Source organism: Nelusetta ayraudi, unplaced genomic scaffold (genome assembly GCF_046127955.1).
Source record: "Nelusetta ayraudi isolate G7.1 ecotype Tasmania unplaced genomic scaffold, CSIRO-AGI_Nayr_v1 ptg000114l, whole genome shotgun sequence".
NCBI classification, from domain to species: Eukaryota; Metazoa; Chordata; class Actinopteri; order Tetraodontiformes; family Monacanthidae; genus Nelusetta; species Nelusetta ayraudi.
This window is the reverse complement of record NW_027466164.1, coordinates 255,001-276,457: the sequence shown is the minus strand read 5'-3', so window position 1 is coordinate 276,457 and position 21,457 is coordinate 255,001. Positions and strand designations below refer to the sequence as shown.

General features: G+C 48.3%; 2 protein-coding genes across 6 annotated transcripts in view; one reads left to right on the top strand and one right to left on the bottom strand.

Moving 5' to 3' along the window:
* Positions 1–4,404, bottom strand: part of LOC142903597 (bone morphogenetic protein receptor type-2-like) — a 33,328-nt gene extending 28,924 nt beyond the window's left edge. For all 4 annotated transcript variants that reach the window (XM_076049322.1, XM_076049323.1, XM_076049324.1 and 1 more), the window contains exon 1: positions 3,558–4,404. In XM_076049322.1, the coding sequence (XP_075905437.1) occupies positions 3,558–3,630 (73 nt within the window). In that variant the 5' untranslated portion in view covers positions 3,631–4,404. The remainder of the gene's footprint in view (positions 1–3,557) is intronic.
* Positions 4,405–8,329: 3,925 nt separating this feature from the next.
* Positions 8,330–21,457, top strand: part of dock9b (dedicator of cytokinesis 9b) — a 61,698-nt gene continuing 48,570 nt past the window's right edge. For both annotated transcript variants that reach the window (XM_076049313.1, XM_076049311.1), the window contains exon 1: positions 8,330–8,974. In XM_076049313.1, the coding sequence (XP_075905428.1) occupies positions 8,861–8,974 (114 nt within the window). In that variant the 5' untranslated portion in view covers positions 8,330–8,860. The remainder of the gene's footprint in view (positions 8,975–21,457) is intronic.

Sequence of the window (21,457 nt, the reverse complement as noted above, 5' to 3'; positions counted from 1 at the left end):
CCGGGTTAAAAAGCTTACTGGGCCGCATATGGCCCCCGGGCCGTAGTTTGCCCATGCCCGAATTACAGGACCTCACCTGCCAATCGACCCTCAAAAAAACAAAACGGACAGAAAGAAGATCAGAAGCAAACGCCACCTGACAACCTTTTCCTCTTTGCTCTCTCTCTCGTTTTTCAAAAATCATGCAACGTTTTCTTGCGGCGCCGCAGGCTTTTTCGGAAAACTTCCCCCTTCACTCCCCTTCATACATAAAAAGCGTCAGTAACACTTTGATGCAACCACCACCAATCCCCCCCCCCCACACACACTTTTAACTGGGACTAAAAATAATCTTTAGGCGCACTCTGATTTCAGCAGCTCTGATTCATCCTCGTCGTCACTGGCTGACAGGGTTCTAGGGCCGACGGCCGCTGTCTACCTGGCTCCGAAAAAATGTTCCGCTGCACTGGAGTTTGGAGGCGGGCCCTCGGTTGGTGGGGGGCACTCCAAACGTTCATCACGCTCCGTCATCTCGAGCCAAAGAGCTTCACTTCCTGTTAAGCCCCGGCGCTGTGACCTGCCGAGCGGACAGCTTTTTCGGGGGTTGGTGGGAGGTTCTGGATCTCCGCCGGGTCTGGTTTTTGGGAGTGGGCCTAGAAACCACCACCACCTCACCTAAAGAGCTACAAGTTGCGGACGCCAGGTCTCCCTCCTCGCTCCAGATTTGCTAGGCAACGTTGGCGACACGCCCACACGCTGATTAGTGTCACCAGGGACGCGGGGAGCGGAAGGGACGACCCCGAGTTGGGCCCATGAACGCACCAGGCAACGCACAAGACAAATGGGCAAGAGGAACTACAGGAAGTGGAACCCCCCCCCAAACAGAAGATCCTGCACACTGTTTAAAGTACAGCTCTCGATATGATCGCCACACACACACACACACACACACACACACACACACACACACACACACACACACACACACACACACACACACACACACACACACACACATTACTCCAATAAAGCAGCGAAGACCGCTGGGTCTCGATCCGCTCCGACGTTTAAATTTATCGCCTGCCTACACGCCGGGTAAAGCGCCCATTAGCCGCTGATTGTTGAGCTAACGTGTCAGGCCGCCGACGTGCACGCCGACGGCGATTATCAGCGCGTTATACTGGCGCAAAAAAAGGTGATCCGGTCGAGGTAATCATGTGTCGTGACGATGACAACGCTCGGCCAACATGACAGATTAGGGTTTTTATTGCTGGCGGTGAAGAGCAGGCGCGGGCATTCAACGCTCTCGCCGCCACCCGACTGCTAATAGGAGTTTTTCAAATTCAAGGCTGTTTGGATGCTTGCACTGATAATAAGAATTTTTGCACCTGGCATATTGGCAATATATATATATATATATGTATATATATATATATATATATATATATTTTTTTTTGCTGTTGTTTCTTTTGTTTTTGCGAGTGCTTATAGCTCCTCTCTGTGCCCCGGCATAAACAAGTCTTTAGAGTTAGCGCAAGGTTGGCTGAGCAAATTGCAGAGGCTACAACCTTCTGGAACTGAAGACAGCTTTAAAGTTTTGTATTGTTCTTGTATTGGGTTCTTCAGTTTTTGTGAGTGCTTATATCACCTCTCGGTGCCCCGAATTTTACTTTATTTATATATATATATATATATATATATATATATGTGTGTATATATTATATATACACACATACATACATTTCACATCAACAGCAACGCAACACAAAATCTCTGAACTGGACTCTTGCGCACTCACCTAAGTTCACATGTATTGTGTCAACCATTTACACGAACCGACGTCCTGTTTTGCAGATCTGAGTGAACAAAACAGCTGACGCCAGTGTTTGGACGAGTCGGCCGCTGTGAGTGCGATTCCCACCGACAGTCGGCCGCGCTAAGGTAAGCAACGCCGCGTCTGGCTGGCTGGCTGGCTCCTCGCCCGCCTTTTTCTACCTCCTCAAGCGTAACAGGCTTAAAGTAGGAAGCGTTTGTGTTGATGCGTGACCTTGGAATGGGCTTCGGGGGGGGGGGGAGGAACGAGAAATGCTGTCAGTCAAGGTTGTTAAAAGAATGAACTGCACGCTTTGACGGGGGAAGAATCGCTGGAAAGCCTCTCGGTGGAGCGGACGGGGGCCGATCGTTTCGCGCGTCTGAAGAACGGCGGGGGCCAAAGGTGTCGACATCCACGTTGTGTTGACAGCTTCGCTTTTTTTCTGCCCTTTTCTTAGAGAGCGCAAACCGATGCGGCGTGCGGGCCCTTCCAGTTTGCCTGTAAAAAGGTAAACTGTTGAAAAAGGAGAAAGAATCGGGGCTATGTCCTCCGTGCGGCCAGATCACATCCACAACATCGCTGCACGCGGCGTGCTCCTGCTCCTTTGACGACGGTCATTACGACAAACATCCGATTACACTAGGTCTATAAACCAGGTACGGATGGGCCTCGACACTGACATGCGGACAAACACACTGGCACGATATAAAAACGCCTTTCGGAAGCCGTTTTGCTCGGACAAACAGTAAAGGAGCTGAAAAGTCAAGATACGCGCGGCTCATATTTCAGCCTCCCGAAACAAAACGCTCGGGCCCTCCTCACCTAAATTACCCATCTCGTTAAATACCTTTCTTGTCTTCCCACACATTCCTCCACCTCCCCTCCCGCTCCTCCAGCTCTGTCGCAGCCCTGGCTACTATCTTATCACGCTTTAAGGTCTCACAGAAGCCTGGCTCCCGGCCCAAAGTCTCCAAAAAAACAAAACAGGGGGCCGCGACTTGGCAGATGAGGACTGCGGTATGTTTGGCAGTGTTTTTCCAGCAACTTTTTGTACACTAAACTAAATGGCTGTTTCTTTGGGTGCTGCTGCCGCTGGTGGGAGATGCTGGTGGTGGTGGTGGTGGTGGTGGTGGTGGGCAGTCAGTTTGCGAGGTCTGTCTGTCTGGGGTTAGAGGTGGGGGGTTGGGGGGGTTATATCTGTGAGGGCTTTTCTCTTGATGACAGTGAAACGGCCTCAGCAGGTCACTTCAGACAGGAGCCCGACTGAACACTGAGTGGGAAATGAGGGGGGGATGAAGGGGAAGTCTCTCTCTCTCTCTCTCTCTCTCTCTCTCTCTCTCTCTCTCTCACCACTATAGATGATTTACAAATATATACACACATATGCATATCCATATTTATGTACATACATATACATCCACACACACACACACACACACACACACACACACACACACACACACACACACACAACACTATTACACAGACATCAGTCATTACTTGTGACGTCCAAATACACAAAAAAGCAAGAATTTGGAATTTGGGTGTAGGCTACTACTACCGCTAAGTTACTGCTACTACTACTGTAGCTTTAATATTCAAGCAAGCGGAGCACGAAAACAAATTTGTACAGTCGGCAAAAGGCGGCGGCGGCGGCGGGTGGGGGTTGATATTTGACAGAAGCACAGTGTTTTTTCAACGTTCAAAACATCTAAAATACAAATATAAAAAAAAAGAAGAAGCAGTTTGCTCATCGGACACTTACCGGCCACGGAAGTGAGGAAAATCGTCATGCAAAATCCGAATTTGGCGAGCGACTTCATGGTGATCCGGGCCATGGCCGTTGGTCGGATCCCCTTCCGAGTCTCACCGTCGAACTACTTCAGTCCTCCTCTCCTCTCCTCTCCCGTCTCGTCGTGAAAATACTTTGCCTTTTTCCTTCTCTTTCCCTCTTCCCACCCCTCCAACTCGATCACTTGAACTGATCCCCCCGGTCGTGGAACACATGGATAAAAACCGATGCCATGGAGCAGGGGGGGGCGCCGCCGTGTTGTTGTCGGGCTCGCCGGGCTTGTGTGTGTGAGAGAGAGAGTGTGTGTGGGTTCGATCGACGATCAACGATCGATCGATCGATCGCCGCCGCCCCCTCCCCACCTCCTCTTTGACGGCGGAACGTCAACTTTAGTCCCGCCGCCGGTTAGAACGAGCAGCCAACTGGACTCCGACATCCATGTCTGCTAGTTAGCATTGCTAGCACTGCTAGCAGCCCGGGGCGACTGTCTGGTGCTGGAGGAGGAGGAGGAGGAGGTGGTGGTGGAAAAAAAAAAACTTGGGAAAAGAGGGCATGAAATGTCGCCAAAAAATGTAATCAGCCGGTGATTAATCCGTGTCAGCAGCACCGGCCAGCACAGTTGGGCATGTTATTTTTTTTTGGAGATGAGCAAAACTCGATAGATCGTGCGCAAAACAAACAAACAGCAACGGGGGAAAAACGTAAAAAAATCAGACGCCAGGTCGCTCGCTCGGTCGGTCGGGTTACGAAGCTGGCTCGGCTACCGACGCTAGCCGAAGATAGCCACACCGCTAGGGCTGTGATTTCCCCGTCTCACTCCACGATCCTTCTGGAGGAGAAGAAGAATCAGCGCAAAAATAAATAAATAAAGAAAATTTAAAAAAAAAAAAAAAAAAAAAAAAAAAAAAATCTAATCTCAATCCGCGTCGGTTTGCGCCAAATTGGGTTTCTTCACTGCTCCCGAGCTGGCAGAGGGAAAACAGTTATCTGTCGGTGCGATCTTGTGCTCCCACCCCGAGGCGGTCGGCTGCGCTTCGGCATTGACGGCTTAGTTTTGAAGCTCCGGCTTCGGGGCAGGCAGGGAGACAGCCAGACAGACAGACAGACAGACAGACGGGGCGGCTGGGAACGCCTCGTTCGCAGGGCTTGTCTGGACCGCTCGTCTCCGGTATCAGGTTGCTGCTGTGGGTTGATGTTGTCGGGGAGGAGGGGGAGGGGTTGGAGGGAGGAGGACGGTCCCACACAGTCGGTCGGTCGGTCGGTGGGTGGGAGGGGAGGTGCTGCAGCGCCGCCATGCCGCAGACTGTTGACACAACAGCCCATGGAAACGTGCGGTGCGTTCAAGGTCCCCCTTTTTGTCGGACGATCTGCCGGCTTTCCCCCCAAACCCCTTGGAGTGGGAATGAACCAGTGGCGTAAAAGTCTAGTTTATTCTAGTGGCTCGACCAGGGGTGGATACATAGATAGATGGATAAATACTTTATTCATCCCAAAGGAAAATTCACTTATTCAGTTGCTCACTGGCACACAACCCACAGTCACAGCTAAGAAATATAATAAAAAGTTCAGTGCAATGATAAAAGAAAGAAAAAAAAACAACCCTTTTGACTGGTTGGTCCATAATTGATTGTAAAATGTGACAGAGGGGGGCCGGAGCAGGAGCAGATGGATGGAGTGTTTTGGTGAGCCACCTCATAGAAGAAAGTATATCATGGGATATGTAGAAAACATGTTGCGTTAATGTCAATTGAAAAATTAACTGAAGCAAAGTTACAACAAAATCAGTGTCTTTGAAGCCCCACGGTATTAACGTGTAGGGTGACCAGATCCCAACTTACCAGATGTGGGACAGGGAGTGGGCCAATGTGGGACAAAGTGGGACACCTCAGTGACGTTACCGATGCATCGATAGTAATCTAAAAGAAATAACATCTATTCTATTCCGCCCCTGCACATAGTATTGAGTTTGTCACCTGTTTGATTCAAAGGACTATGATAATAACTAATAGAACTACTATGCAAATAAAACGTAACAGAAATGCATTTGAAATATCTGTATTTACTGGACAATACAGCTTCTTGGCAGGAAAGAGGCTTTGTTTCGATTGTGAAGACCAAAAAATGACAACCAATAAAGGAGCTCTCAAGAATGTCTACAGTTTTCACAGTATTGTGGCCAACTTGGCCAAGACAACTATGTACAGTAACAAACAGTCATGTCTTGAGGCACAGCTCAGTCAATATCAAGCAGCAAGTGCATTATAATCAATGTAGTATTATATAATAATATAACTGATGATAGCTTACGACCACAGTCTTCTAACCTGTACAACTGGAAGAGTGATACTGTGTGATAAACACTGCTTATTTCAGCAGCTTTTACCTTGAAGAGGAGGGAAAAGAGGAGCAGAAAGAAGAGGAACAGGTGGAGGAGGCGGAGGAGGAGGAGGAGAAAGACGGAGTAGAGAAAAAGAAAGAACAGGCCTTCGCCTAAGCTCAGTCCCAAATAATATTTTATAATAATAATAATGTTAACTGCACTGTTATTACTCTGTGCACATTAGATCATTGGTAACATTAAATATAAACCAAAGTATCTTTCTGATAGTTTTCTACTGGCCAGTTTACTACAACAGTATCATGATATCCTGAAATTATGGCTTTTAGTTTTGGTGTGCCACCCCAAATGTGGGAAGGTGTCCATAGAACGTGAAACCTCCTTTTAAGCAGCACGCTCTTTGTGAGTCTCGCATTGTCTGTGTCGTATTCACCTCCGTGTGCAACGGAGAAACGGCTCTGACAAACAGTGGCTTACTGATTGGCCTTGCACTGACTTCACCCACGGGTAAATAGTTTCCCAGCCCTTGTTGTAACTGCATCTCCTTTTCTTTGCCGTGGTTGCACTTTCCTCCCTTTCATCATCCTCCATGTTAGCGTCGCTGAAGACAGAGTTACGTTAGTTACGTACGTTAGTACGTTAGTTACGGCCGGACCCGAGTTGCGACCCAGAAGCGAACACAGGAGGCTCAAAAGGTAATTAACAGAGTTAACTTACAAAGGGGCAAGGAAACAACGACAGTAGTGACCAGGAGAGGTGCAAAATGAGACCGAAGTGAATGGATAAGGGAAGTTCCACGCACAACGGTCGTAAGTCAAAAATAAATAAAAAAATAAAGGACAATAAGGACTGGCAAACACACAGAAAAGGGGCTGTCAATACACAGAACTGCTCAAACACTGGAACCAAGGAGTCACAAGGAAGTGGCCGCTCCGTACATGCGAGGCAAAGTTCTGACAAAGAGACAAAGTCTTTGAGTCCTTAAGTAGCCTGAGGAAAATTCTGTGATTAAAGTGGGGAACAGAACACTACCGAAAAGACTAAAGTGGACAACAGGGAACTCCCCAGATCAAAGACCAACAGAGAACCCTAACATTAAGCTCTTTACTGAAATGACACACACTGAAAAATGGATGAAATACAGCTATTTTATGACTGACTATTAATGTCATTTCTTAAAGTTCGACAGACTGGATTAAAAAGGTTAGCGGGCTGCATACGGCCCCCCCCAGGCCGTAGTTTGCTCATGCCTGGGCTACGTTCTGTGTTGAGTTTGCATGTTCTCCCTGTGTCTGCGTGGGTTCCCTCCAGTTTCTTGGACGCATGTGAAGTGAATTAGGAACTCTAAATTGTCCGTAGGTGTGTGTGTGTGTGACTGCGAATGGTTGTTTATCTCTACGTGGCCCTGCAATGAACTGGCCACTTGTCCAGGGTGTCACCCTGCCTTCACTTTATGACAGCTGGGTTGCAGCAGACCCCCAAGACCGTGAGCTCAGGAAGAAGCCTATTGAAAATGGATGGATGGAATTAGCTGTTTTTGATGACTAAAAATAGCTATTATCAAAATTAACTATTTCAATAGTGCTGCAAAACAAAACAAATAATCAAATCAAACGGTAGGAAAATGCCAGCTGTTTCTCACAGCTCACAAATTTCTCTAAATGTACTTTGCCAATGCTTTCTGACAGCAGTATGCATGCCTAACCTCACTATAAAAAAGCCATCCACCCTTTACTTTCTTTTTACTTCTGCTTTTTTTTTTTTAAAGTGTGCGCTACAATGTAGTTATAGTTATGTAATGTCTGCACTTTATAGACGAAGCTGCTGCAATTTTTTTTTCATGCACCATGTATGACAATAAAGGAAATTCGATTCAATGCGATTTAATAGTGACGGTAAGAAAAAAAAACAAACAAAAAAAAACGAAACAAAAAACAACCTTTGTGACGTCACATTCACAGCCAGGTGCTTTGCCCTTTCCCCTTTCAAACCATCTGCAAACCTGTCGGAATTTACTGGTCCGTGAGAACCTCTCAGTCAGAACTCCGCCCTCGGTGGTTTGATTTCCAACTGCCTTTAAACGCGCCCGCGCTTGCTCAGCCACTGCGCGGCTCTCTGCTGCCTCGGTGCGGCGGCGCAACTTTTGTTTTTTTTTTTCTCTTGTTGACAAGGGGCTGTTCCCTGGGAGTTCCAAGCCCCGGTGCTCGACCCGTGGCCGAGACACCGGCGGTGTTATCCTGCGCCCACGGCATGGCAGCAGAGAGCGGCGTGTTGCTGTTGCGTAACCTCGGTTTAGCCATGGGAAAGTAGCGCGGCTGCTTGTGGAATAGAGACGGTTTAATCGACGGTAAGCGCTCGCTTATGGGAAGGAAAAATAATCATTTAAAAAAAAACGCATATGCATACGATGGGTGTTATGCAGCCGTTTATTACACTGTATAATGGCATGTATAACGTGTATTTTTTTTTCCCCACCCACTGTTGCTTTTTATTGATCTGAGATACATTCTGAAGAATCGATTAGTGGCGTCCCACTGGGCATTGATATGAAGGGGGCGTGCCAGTGAACGTAACGGGACCTCCGCAGGCGGGACAGAGCGAATCAGGCTCCGGGTGGATGGATGGACGGACGGACGGATGGATGGATGGATGGCACACCCGTCGAACTCGCACTGACTTGTGTTTATTATTTTTCACCTTGACTTGTCCCGCGTCGCCGTTCAACCCCCTTAAAAACTGGCGGCGACCGAGCCGATGTCGAGCCCGGCGGACGAGCCACGGAGGTGAGTCGAGGTGGTGCCTTCACGGACCCTCCTTGGAGCGAACCGTTTCATCCACGCATCGTCGGACGCCAGGACCCTATCCGAGGAGCCTGCAACTAACGAACTAATTATAAGTGGCTACCTGGCCGTCTCATGGTCGCTGCCCCCGCCGTGTGATGGCTTCAGCGGCGCCCGAAGCGAGGAAGTTCGCCCGGGGCCTCAACAAACCGGGCACCGCCGCGGAGCTGAGGCAGAGCGTGTCGGAGGCTGTCAGGACGTCCGTGCTGATGGTAGGACAAACTCGGGTGTTTTTTTTTTGTGTTTTTTTTTTTTTTTTTTTTAATTTTTTTACGAGGTGTGTTTTCCAGTCAAGGCATGCTGGCTGGCTGGCTGACTGACTGGCTGGCTGTTCGTTAGAGGAGCAGCTGCGTGCCGTGTAAAAGCTCGAACAGCCCGTGACATTTCTCGACTTGTTGCCTTTACTGTCAGTGCAGGTCGTCGGTTCTTGCAACTTTCTTCAAAGGGAGCGGGGTTGCCAAGTAACTGAAACGTACACCACAAACTCTGAAGGGACACACACACACACACACACACACAACACACACACACACAACACACTGTATATAGATTGACTTGAATGTTTCTTGTAATTCATTGTATTTTTTTAATTTTTTTTTTTATTGTTTTTCATGCTGAAACAGCGTAGCTTCCCAACTGGGGATCAATCAAGTACATCTATTCTATTCTAGTCTATCATATACACACACACACACACACACACACACACATACACACTAGCACACGTGCACGCACACTCCTTCAGCCGGGCCACCTGAAACCCCGCAGGTGCACCCTGCAACCGGATAGGTCAGAGAGTAAATGGCGTCAAGTGAAGAAATTGTTGAAGACGTTTTTAGCAGCATTGTTGTGCTGCGCGCTCGGTGGTCATACATAATGGAGATGGTGTTGTCGACATCTTTACTGCTTGAAAGCAGATCATGCGTCGTCTGCGTGGCCTCCTTGACCTGACTCGACCCTGCGTCTCCCCCGCCGTAACTCTGATCAACGAGGACCCTCCAATGCAACCAGTGACAATGCAATTGGAAAAGAAAGTGCGAGCGGCTTGATATCTCACCTCCCTCCCCGTGAAAACAAGGCTGAATCACATCGTCAACACCGCAACATTCCCAAGAGAGGCCGTGTTTGCATGAGGTTCTATATTTTCATGGCCCTGCGTCGCTCCCTCGTGCTTCAGTTTGTCTTTCGCCAGGTTTTTTTTTTCTCTCAGCAAGCGCCCGTGTGTCAGGCCTCCTTAGCTATAGCTCAGATATGGGCAAACTACGGCCCGGGGGCACATACGCGGCCCGTCATTTCAATAAAGAGCTAAACACCGTGGGGCTTCATAGACACTGATTTTTGTTGTAACTTTTGCTTTGGTTTATTTTCAATCGACATTAAAGCAACATGTTTTCTACATATCCCGTGATATATTTTTCCTCCTATGAGGTGGCTCACCAAAACACCACATCCATCTGCTGCTGCTCCGCTACCCCCCTGACTCTGCCTCTGTCACATTTTACAACCTATTGTGGCCCCACCAGTCAAAAAGTCTGCCTGCCCCTGGGCTAACGCCTAAAAAACATCAGATGCAAGTTCAAACTCTTGTGTAAGGGGACAGGATCTACTTTGTAGCTCCACGTGTGGCGGCCGCTGTCTGCTTCCCATTACGTTCCTGTCTGGTGGCACACACCAGTGTCTTCTCCTTACGCTATTTTTGGCTTTTTTTTTGCGCGGCAGCGACTGCAGCTGTTTCTCACGCCCGTCCCCGACATGACACGGACACGGACACACACGGCATGCTGGCATGACCAACACAAACATATATATATAGTTGCTGGACATGGAAGAATCGCTGTGACAGCCCCCATGTGGCTTGGCTGGGAGGAGGGTCATATAGACACGTTTAAAAATTGTTTTAGAGATCCCAGATCTCAGATCCCAGATCTCTGGGAAGTCCTCCCCGAAAAAGTTACAAAAATGGAGCTTTACTTTAAGTTGCTTACTTCTCCGGTTTGTAAAAAAACTAATTTCTGGAAATCATCCTATAATGATGTCACAAAAGGCACCAGCACCTGGTTTAAGTCGACGCTTATGCCCTCTGCTGCCTTGTGTTTGACCTCTTACAAACACAGCAAGACCAGTTTTAGGTGTAGGCTTTTTAAGCTGGCTGGAAACATAGGGTTAAAAACACTGTTTTCTGGTGAGCCATATGGTTTTGGGGCGTAATTAGTCTTGGCAATCCACACAGCGGCACAATTCTGTAACAGATCCCTATGTGATGTCACAAAGGGCACATATAGCCCTCCACCGCACCCCTCTCTCCCGGCCAGGTGACGCTTCCAAGGATGTGCTTTCTGAAATGTGCAGAAGCAACGAAGCGGCAAGCTAAAACTTTTGTGCAAACTGGCTGCAAACAGAGGGCTAGGTGTCCCCCGAGCCACTCCTCCTCCCCCCTCCACGGTGGCCCCCCTCTTGTCTACCACCGGGGGTCCTCGGCAGCAACTTCAATGCCGCCCGGAGCTTCATAATGGAACGCCGGATCGTATCTCCGGGGCCACGTTCAATTATGAATGAGATGATGGGAGGTGTCCGGGCTATTTTTAAACGCAGCAGCGCTCCCGCCGACCACGCCACATCCCCCCCACCCACGCCCCTCCCCCCTTGAAACTCAGTGTCACACCAGGCACCCAGGGGAGCCATCAATTATGAATACCTGCATATGTGGTAAATCAGCTCGATTCGTCGAGACTGGAACTGGATACGGGAACCGGGTTGCTTTCTTGCACACACACACACACACACACACACACACACACACACACACACACACACACACACACGCACACACACATCATAGTTAGAGCAGGCGTGGCCCTGCTGTCAGCCTGGCAGAGCCCAGGCCAGTAAAGACAGCCCCTGCCATTTTAATAATCACTTCCAACTGTGGGAAACGCTCGCCTAGGCATTTCTTTATGCCTCCTTTTTTTGGGGGGCCGCTCGCTTCCTTTGCGCTCGCTGTCTCCACCGAGGAGTTCCCTCGGCTCATTCGGTGGACCCTCTCCGCTCGGGGAACCCCTTGAACCCTGGAATGAACGCTGCCCTGCAGGAGGATTTGGTCTGATTTAGAACAGGGGTGTCAAACTCATTTGAGTCACAGGCCACATAGAGCTAGAATGGGCAAACTGCGGCTCGGGGTCCCGCTAAGCTTCCTAATACGGCCAGCCAAACTTGAATAAATGATATTAACAGTCAGTGAGTCATAAAATAGCTGCATCTCATCCATTTTGTCAGTGTTTTCAGAGTCATTTCAATAAAGAACTTTGCTTTTTGTCAATTGACGTTAAACCAACATATTTTCCACGTATTCCTTGATATATATTTTTCCTCCTATGAGGAGGCTCACCAAAACACTCCATCCATCTGCTGCTGCTCCGCTACCCCCCTCTGTCACATTTTAGAACCCCATGCGGCCCCAGCAGTCAAAACGTTTGCCTGCCCCTGACATAGAGACATAGATATAAATCTATTCCCGGGCCGGACCGGTAAAATCAGTGTAATGATAGTCACGTAACAATAACAACAACTTGAGATTTTTTTTCTTTTGTTTGACTTTGGTTGTGTTCTTGCACTTTTTGGTTTTGTTCGAGACATCTTGGGGGGAACGAGGGCGGCAAAATAGGAGACGTAAAAGGGAAGGTAGAAAGTCAACGTAGCTGCACTCGGACCGACTTGCCCAGCGCTGGAATTCACAGTTTGTTTGCGTAGCAGAAACACTAGTGCGGCCTCCAGTGGACACATTTAGAACTGCAGTTTCTTTAATTGAAAAAGTGCAGCTCTTTTTTTTGTGCTTTGCAAATTTGTGTCACGGGCCAGAAAAACCCAGTGAGCGGGCCTGATCCGGCCCCTGGGCCGTACGTTTGACACCCCTGGATTAGATTAGAGCATTTAAAAAAAGGATAGAAAAAAAAAAAAAACCTGGCGGAGATTATCTGCAGATTTGCACTGCTGACCCATATCGGTGTCGCCGCCAGCAGCAGGTCAACTGCTGGATAATTGCGTTTTTTTCCTTCTTTTTTTTAAAGCCCCGCCCCCTCCGCCTCTTCTTAATATAGGCTGCCCCTTTGGCCTGCGCTGTCATTACCACCCTCGTTGGTTTATGTAAGCACCCCCCGTCCCCCACCACCCACTCCAGGGTTAATGGCCAGTCTGGCATGTGTGTGTGACGATTGACGAGTGCCTACGAGAGCCTCCTCCTCCTTCTCCTTCTCCTTCTTCTTCTCCTTCTTCTTCGAGTTTCAACATGGATGCATGCAAGGGAAAAAAAAATAAATAAATAAAAATAAATTCCTCCGCTGTGACACGCTGTTGTGATTTTGCCAGTTTCTGACACGTACAGCCGCTCCCGTTCGTCGAGCCCGCAGGCGCACGAAAATGAAAAAGCCTGCTGTCATTTTTGCGGGGCGTGGTGTTTTTATTGGACGACTGCTGTGTCTTGCTTTTCTTATTCTGTTTTTTCTTTGAGCGCAGCTCAGTTTTGTTTGAAAGGGATTTTAGCTTGTTCTGCAACATCTCCATGGTTGCTTCCTGCATTTATTATGTGATCCTCGGGAAGGTCAGAGTGGAGTGGAGAGAGTAGATGTCGCTTCGTTTCACAAACAAATCTTTTTGCAGTATTGCGGGAAAATCTTAATTTAAAGGGATATTTATTCCAACAATTTTTGGGGGCTGTTTTTCATTTTTGCTTGTGCTTGCACGAACAGCATCGGCAATTTTTTCTAATGGCTTGCTATGTTATTCAGATATTAGCGATTTTAAAAACAAAGTTTCCCAATATGCACTCATTCAACTTCAAACTTCATGTTGAACTCACTTTCAAAAACACGTCTAACCTTCACTTAAGGGATAGAATTCTTCTAATTCCTGAGGGATCTGACATTTTTCCTTAAGTTTCATCCTTTTGTTAACATGTTATGATGTTTGTTTGCGTTCCAGGAAGTGGTCTCGGGGTAGTTATGTGTGAGATATTTCCCTGCCAAACATGTCGGCTAACTAGCTTTGACTTTGGCTCGGACTTGGCATTGTTGAAACTGGAAACCAAGCTACCATGTTGGCTTGTGCTATAAGAAGCAGTTTGAAATGTGAATAAACTGATAAACTGTTGAATAATTTCTCAACCAATAGCTGCGTTTCCATGACAGCTTTTCGCAAAATAAAAGCGATATTTCTAAAATTTTCGACAAAGCACAATTGCGATTTGCCGGTGTTTCCGTTAAATGGTGTGAAGCGCATAAGCCGTTATTTATTTCATGATATTTGAGAGCTTTTTCCAAGTTTAGGTGTTTCGATTGCTAGTTTTTTATTGCGATATTTAGGTTTTGCGTAAATCTAGGGGTAATGGAAACGCAACTACTGTATTTTGTTGCATAATTTATCCTGAAAGACACCACTGCAGTACGCCTTGAAGAATGTCAAGATCAAGATCTGAAAATCTTGCTGCATTTAAGGAGCCTACCACTATTATCTGAGCGCGAGGTAATCGTGCCATGGGTGTTACATCATCACGCGGCATCATCAACACTCGCTGATCCCCAGCAGTCCATTTTCAGCGGCCAATTAGCTTCTCCGTCGCAATTAGCCGTTTAATCTCAACGTCATTGATTTATAGAGGCTGCGTCCTTGATACTGGCGTGACTGAGGAGTGACTGCCTCTGCAATCAGCGGCTCCGGCCGACCTCATCTGCGCTGATTTAGGCAGTGACCATAAAAAAATGTCCCTGACCCAGTTGGCACATTTCCACGTCACAGTTGCCTGAAAGCCTTTGTAAAAATAGCCACCCAGGGCGGTGCAGAAACATCCGCTGGCTGACAGTGAGCCGAAAATTGGTGAACTAAAAGTAGCATTGATAGCGCGCTGTAAAACACAGGAGTAAAGTGCCTGTTCTGCTTTGTTAGCTGTGGAGAGGATCAAATCTGGCGTCTGGATGCCAACGTACCTGCAGGCCTTTCACGAGACGCTCAATACCCAACTCACATGATCTGGGCTAACCCAATTAAAATAGCAACATTCATTATTGTTCGCCTCAATTTAGGTCCTTCATTAAACCGCTCGTCCTTTTGCACTAAATGAAGAGATTCAAAGTAGGAAAAAAATGTCCTGCTTTTCAATAAAAGTGCTTAATGAACGCGAGAAGGCCTCTTTTTTTTTTTTTTTTTTTTTTTAATTAAGCTTTCGAAATATCTAGAACAAGTGGGCAGCAGATGGATGGAGTGTTTTGGTGAGCCACCTCATAGGAGGAAAAATATATCATGGGATATGTAGAAAACATGTTGCTTTAATGTCAATTGAAAATGAACAAAAGCGTGACAACAAAATATTTGTCCTTGAAGCTCTTTATTGAAACGACTCTGAAACAAATGGATGAAATACAACTATTTTACGACTTACTTATTATTAATCTAATTTCTTTAAGTTTGGCGGGCCAGAATAAAAATCCTAATGGGCCGCCTTATGGCCTTCGGGCCGTAGTTTGCTTTGATTCCCACTGGAAAAGACCGGAGCCTCTGTTGTTGCAGTACCTGTAGACACCTGTCGGGGGCAGCGCTGATACGTGTGACTGCGCTGCAGTCGTAGTGAAGCCTTCCCCAGGAAGAGGGTTCGTCCTGTGTGAGCCTCAGATCATATCTTCGGCACTACACCCTATAAATCACTGCCTGCTTCAACACCCCGGAGGGAAGCCATCGATCTTCTTTGGCTGAGTTAGGGAAAAGCGCGTTTGTCTGTCACTGTTTGCCGTCATGCTCTCTGGCGACAGCTCGCCACTCCACTCGCAGCCACTTTGCTCCGAGCCTGCGGTTGACGGTGACTCAGCCGCGGAGTTGTTAGGCCCGTTTGGGTTTGCTGGTTTGTGGCCTCAGGCCGCGCTGCTCGGCGTCAATGAAGTGAAACACACTCAAAGCTGAATTTCAATCAGGACATTCCTGAAACGCACATCTTTGTGGTTTCGAACAGTTTTTTTGTGGCGTGTTTTTCACTTCAATCGAATGCACAGACGTTCGACTTTGAATCATCCAGCGTGTAAAAAAAAAAAAAAAAAAAATGCTTTGAGGAAAGATTGGAAAAATGAAAAACACGCCACAAAAAACACTGTTCGAAACCACAAAGTTGTGCGTTTCAGGAATGTCCTGATTCGAAATTCAGCTTTGAGTGTGTTTTCAATCACACTCAAGACATTACATCTGTTCCACTCGGTTGCTATTTTGACCGTTTACTGGCGACACCGACGCTCTCCCTGAACAGCTGACGTGCTGGATTTTGCTGCATCATCCGCTTAAAAAGTGGGTGAGTGTGTCAGCCGCCGCCACCGCTGCTGATGAAATATTTACGCCAGCCGCAGAGAGCGGAGAAACCTTTTTTTTTTTTTTTTTTTTTACTCGCGCGGCCGCCGCGTCTCTCCCTCGGACTTAATTGGCCCGATGGCTCACGGAGGGCTGGTCCTGGTTGTGGCGCCTCCTCCTGGATGGATCCACGGCGCTAATGGCCAAAGGGGGGTCGGGCAAGGGGGATGTTGAATTATTCCCTTTCATGTTGCGCGTATGACATCAGTGAGATGACTGCACTGCCTGAAATCTCACTGTTGGGGCGGTGGGTGGTGGGTGGTAGGTGGAGGGAGAGAGTGGGGAGGTGAGGGAGGTAGAGGAGAAACAAGGAGAAGAAGAAGAAGAAGAAGAAGAAGAAGAAGAAGAAGAAGAAGAAGAAAACCTGTGTCTCTATGTTGGTAAAGCGTGCACACTCTGGCAGTGGCGGAGGTAGAAACGTTTCTCGGGGACTCCGGGGAGGGCGGGGGGGGCACAGGGTGAGATCATGATGACATCACAGAGAGGTGGCAGTAAGTAGATACCTGAAAGGTGGACTGTTTTGATGTCACTATTCTAATTGTGACTGTAGTCACTTGTCATTTCTAAATGCTTCCCTGTACACCAATGTGCCAGTGGTTGAAAAAGACTGAATTGGAGAACAGGGAATCTTCACAAATGTTGAATATTCATAATAATAATAATAATAATAATAATAATAATAATGAAACTCATCAGCTTGTTCCTACTGTCCTATGGTCAGGATTAGAGTCAAATTTCTTCATTTGAGTGTCTTGTTTCCCTCAGGAACAGAATACAGAACAATCATCAAGTCAGAAATATGTATTTAAAAAAAACCAGTATAGTGTTGTGTGTTTTACGTATTACTTATTCAGTTATTTAAGGAGGTCTCATATTTTTTCAAAAAGCCCCCCAATAATACCTATATTATTGTCACTCATGGTCTTTCAAATCACCCCGTCTAATATTCAGTGTTCAAAAATATGGACGCTGCATGTTAAGGAAATTTAGATTGGTATCAAGCCACAATCAGGAGGATGAGGACCCCCCCCCTCCCCCCACCACCACCACCACCACCTGCAGTTGCCACCACGTAGCTCCGCCTCTGCACACTCAGGGAGATGACTAAGCTTTTGGTGAGTGATGGAGAGGGAGCGAACCAGCGCGAGGCACTGAGAGCGGAGCGGCGGCGGCGTCCTCCGGCTGTGGGAGGGAAGGAGCGGGTGTGGGGGGTAGGGGGAGGAGGGAAGGAGAGGGAAGCAGCGGTGGCAGAGGAAGGAGGAGAGTCGACGCCCTGCTCGGAGCTGAGAGCTGAGAGCTGAGAGCTGAGAGCTGAGAGCTGAGAGCTGAGAGCTCGGAGCTCGGAGCTCGTCTCTCATCGGCAGCCCTCCGCCACTCCACTCTCACCAAGCAGAAAATACCCACTGAGGCGGCTGGAAAAGTCGGCGCCACCTGTCAGAGAACTGCCGGCAGGGTTGAAGGTCCACCTGGAGCTGAGGAGGAGGAGGAGGAGGAGGAGGAGGAGATGGGATGCAGCGCCAGCGCCGTCCTGCTGGAGGGGCTGCGCTCCGTCCTGGAGAGGAACTGCGGCTACGTCAAGGGGCCGGCGGCCGGCGGGGCTTCCCGGGGGGAGGAGGAGGAGGAGGGAGGGCGCGGGGGGGCGGAGACCCTCAGCAACCCCAGAGGAACGCACCCCTGGATCCCCACCGCGGCTCCGGTAACGTCTCAAACGTCACGCATGCCCCCCCACCACCACCCTGGTCGTCACCCCTCCAGCTTCACCTCGCTTCTGTTTCCACTGTTTGATCGTCGTTCTCAAATCTCCTGCGATGAGTTTGTGCAGCGTGAAATGCTGAATCTGCGTTCAATTTCATTCCATTCAATGCAAATCTGAAGTCAGTGTTTTTAAAATCCGATGCCAACGGAAGAAAGAGATTCACCTCATTTCATGCAGCGTGGAAACCAAAACCAGCCCATTTGACATTTTACTGGCAGGCATCTCACTTATTTCCTTTCGACCATATTAAACCATGTGTGCATGTGTAAGGTCACGCTTTACTGAGGATTTTTAAATAAGTTATAAAAAATCATTAAAAAAAAGGAAGCAAGCAAAAGAATTGAATAATTCACCGTCGTATGTGAGTTGGCTGTGCTGAATCTTCTGGTTAATAATCTCCCTGGAGGAGGAGCTGGGTATAGAAGTCGGGGTGTCTTCCAGTAGTCCACCCCTCCCTAACCCCCAACCCCCCCAAACCCCCCCGACTGCACAATTACTGGTGCTGCACATAAAAAGACCGACACTCAGGCTGCTAGCAAGAAAAGAAGCGTGTTGCCTTCTTTGGGGGTGGTTTGTGCCCGGCTTTGCCCAGGTTTGTGTCCAAGTTGTATATATATATATATATATATATATATACATACACATATATGTATATATAGATATACATATAATACTATACAGTATATAACAGCGCATTTCATAATTAGGGTGACTGCTGGCATCCTCAAATAAACCAACAAAGAGGAAGGTGGACGATCAATCCAGGTTTCTGTGCTCTGTAGCTCACTGGCAAGCTCGGGAGGGGGAGAGACAGTCAAAGACGCTGCAGTCTAAAATGATGTTGCAGTTTCAAAATCTCCAAATATTGCATATTTGATTTTTAAAGGGAGGAGGGCAATCATTAGTGTGACCCTTCCATTTAATGTATGTAAATGTGGGCGGAGTCATCACAACATCGCCTGAGTTTGCTTCGATGTGGACAACCACCTACACCACAGCTTTTTGCTCTGAGATTTTTGCAAATTTTTTTATTTTTATTTTTTTAAGACACCCAGAGGTAATTCCAGCCTATTACATCGCCATTACACTGAAAATGCAGTTCTCACCGACTGACTGACAGTCTCGTCTTGAATTTGGTCTGGAAACCTCACTGCGGTAACAATTTGTATGCTAACAGCCCCTCCGACCTCCCCAACATTTTTTTCTGTGCTCCTCTCTTCAGTCTGCAGTTGTTGTCGTTCCCCCCTGAAAACACATCTGATGTTGGATGTTGCCTCACACTCCCACTCTGACATCATGCTTGCACTTGGGGGAAACTCCCCCACCCTACACCACCCCGTCCCCCCTCCTCGCTCAGCCGCATCACGTTGTTAACTCGCAGCACATGTGGAGGATCTGGAGAGGAAGTTGGAATGATTTTTTTTCCTTCTTTACTAGTTCGAGGCAACACCCTCACACTTTCTCTCCTCCAGGGGGCTGGCTGCAACATTCATCACCCCCCCCCCCCCCCCCCCCCCAACATTACATCAACCTGCTCTTACTCAACAACTCTCGGCAGACCCACGTAACACGCTAGCCCTATAAAAGCGTGTGTGCGTGCGGCCCGTTTTGGGGGGGGGGTTGGGGGAGAACAGGGGGCTTGGGGGGCCTCATAACGAGCTCAAGCTGTGTCAAAACAAATGGGCGCTGTCCGTCCGTCCGTCCGTCCGTCCGTCCCTCCTCTAGTTTGTGCTGGAGGAAGTGCGAGGGGAGAGCTGGATGAATTCAGCGAGGATGACCTCAGCCGCCGCTATTAACCCCCCCCCCGTGACAAGAGGCCGATTATCACGGCGGGCTGGTAACGCTGTCACTGTGGGGGGAGGGAGGGGAAGGGGTCCGCTCGGCAGCCTGGTCCGAGAGTCACGTGAAAGTCCAGTCGGGAGCTTTTTCCGCTTCACGGGATAATGGTTGGACCAGCGTGTCTTTGCGTGTAGCTTGAACGCTAGCCTGAAGTTTCTGAGACATCTGCGTGAAACAAGGCAAGACAACGATTCGCACTCACACACGCACCTATGGTCAGTTTAGAGCAGGCGTGGGCAAACTATGGCCCAGGGGCCATGTGCCGCCTGCTGATACTTGAAGAAATCATATTAATAGTAAGTCATAAAATAGCTGGATTTCATTCATTTTTCCAGTGTTTTCAGAGCCATTTCAATAAAGGGCTGAACTCCGTGGGCCTTCAAAGACAGAAGCATATTTTGTTGTAACTTTTCTACATATACCACGGTATGTTCTTTCCTCCTATGAGGTGGCTCACCAAAACACTCCATCCATCTGCTGCTGCTCCGTCCCCCTCTGTCACATTTTACAACCCAATGTGGCTTCACCAGTCAAAAAGTTTGCCCCCCCGCCCCCCCGCCCCCTGGTTCAGAGTTTCCCAAACTCCACACAGAGAGGCCCCAAGGCCCGGAATCGAACCCGCGACCGTCTTGCTGTTAGGCAGCCGTGCCAACCACCTCATTTCTCATTCAAACTGCCATGAGCGAGACAAGTATCCGAAACTTAAACTTGCTTTTGGAAAAGGGGGACTTGAACAAAATGGACCATTGACTTCTCCATCCAGACATCCAGAGTAGTTTGGAAATTTCAATCAAGGGCACAAATGCGGTTGTGTCAGTGTCACAGGGCTTTAGGAATCCCTCCTGACTCACTGAGTTGGGGTTTTTTTCTTTTTAGCTGAGGTTAACCTCAGCTGTCGCTCTCACGTCAGCCCCGCTGGTTCACATTCCCACCGCTCACCTCTGTATTCCTCGCCCATCTCCCTCGTCGGTTCATTTTACAGCCCCCCTGTTCGCCGCTTCCTGTATATTTTCTTTTTCCGAGAGGAAGTTATCTCTGGGAATGGTGCGCTCCGGCATGAGCCCTTTGAAGGGGTTTGGAGGGGGGCAGTTAAAACAAGTTATGCTAATGGCGCGCGCCACCTCGCACATCACAGAGAGAGAGAGAGAGAGAGAGAGAGAGAGAGAGAGAGAGAGAGAGAGAGTGGGGTGGCGCGTGCACGTGCACTACCCGTGTGTGGAGTTGCTGGAATAAAAACACTTCCTTTTTGAAGTTGTTCTAAACCCTGACACCCCAATCCTCCTCCGCCAGCTCTTGTTATCCTGAAGCCCCCCGCCCCCCCTCCGTCATCTCTTCTTCTATGACTTATTGGATTAGCTATTAATCGGGCCCTTGTTTATTTGGCGGTTTGTCTGCGGTTGTTTGGAAGAGCCCTAATTGGGGCGTATGGGAAAGTAAACAGAAAACAGAGAGCCCCCTCCCCCCCCCCTCGAAAAACGCTGCAAGTTTTCTCCCTCGTCGGGAGAGGGAAAACAATTTGAAATGTCATCGCTCAGAAACACTTTGCCGGACGGAGAACAGCTGAGCAGAGGCGTCTCCAGATCGGCGCCGTGCTCAAGAATGCGGGGCGGGAAATGAAAAGGAAAAAAAAAACGCAGGAATTTTCAAGTGGGGAAGCCGTTTTTTCACATGCGCTGGCGTCACGGCGAATTTCATAGAATGCGGCGCGTTTTTCAGTTTTTCA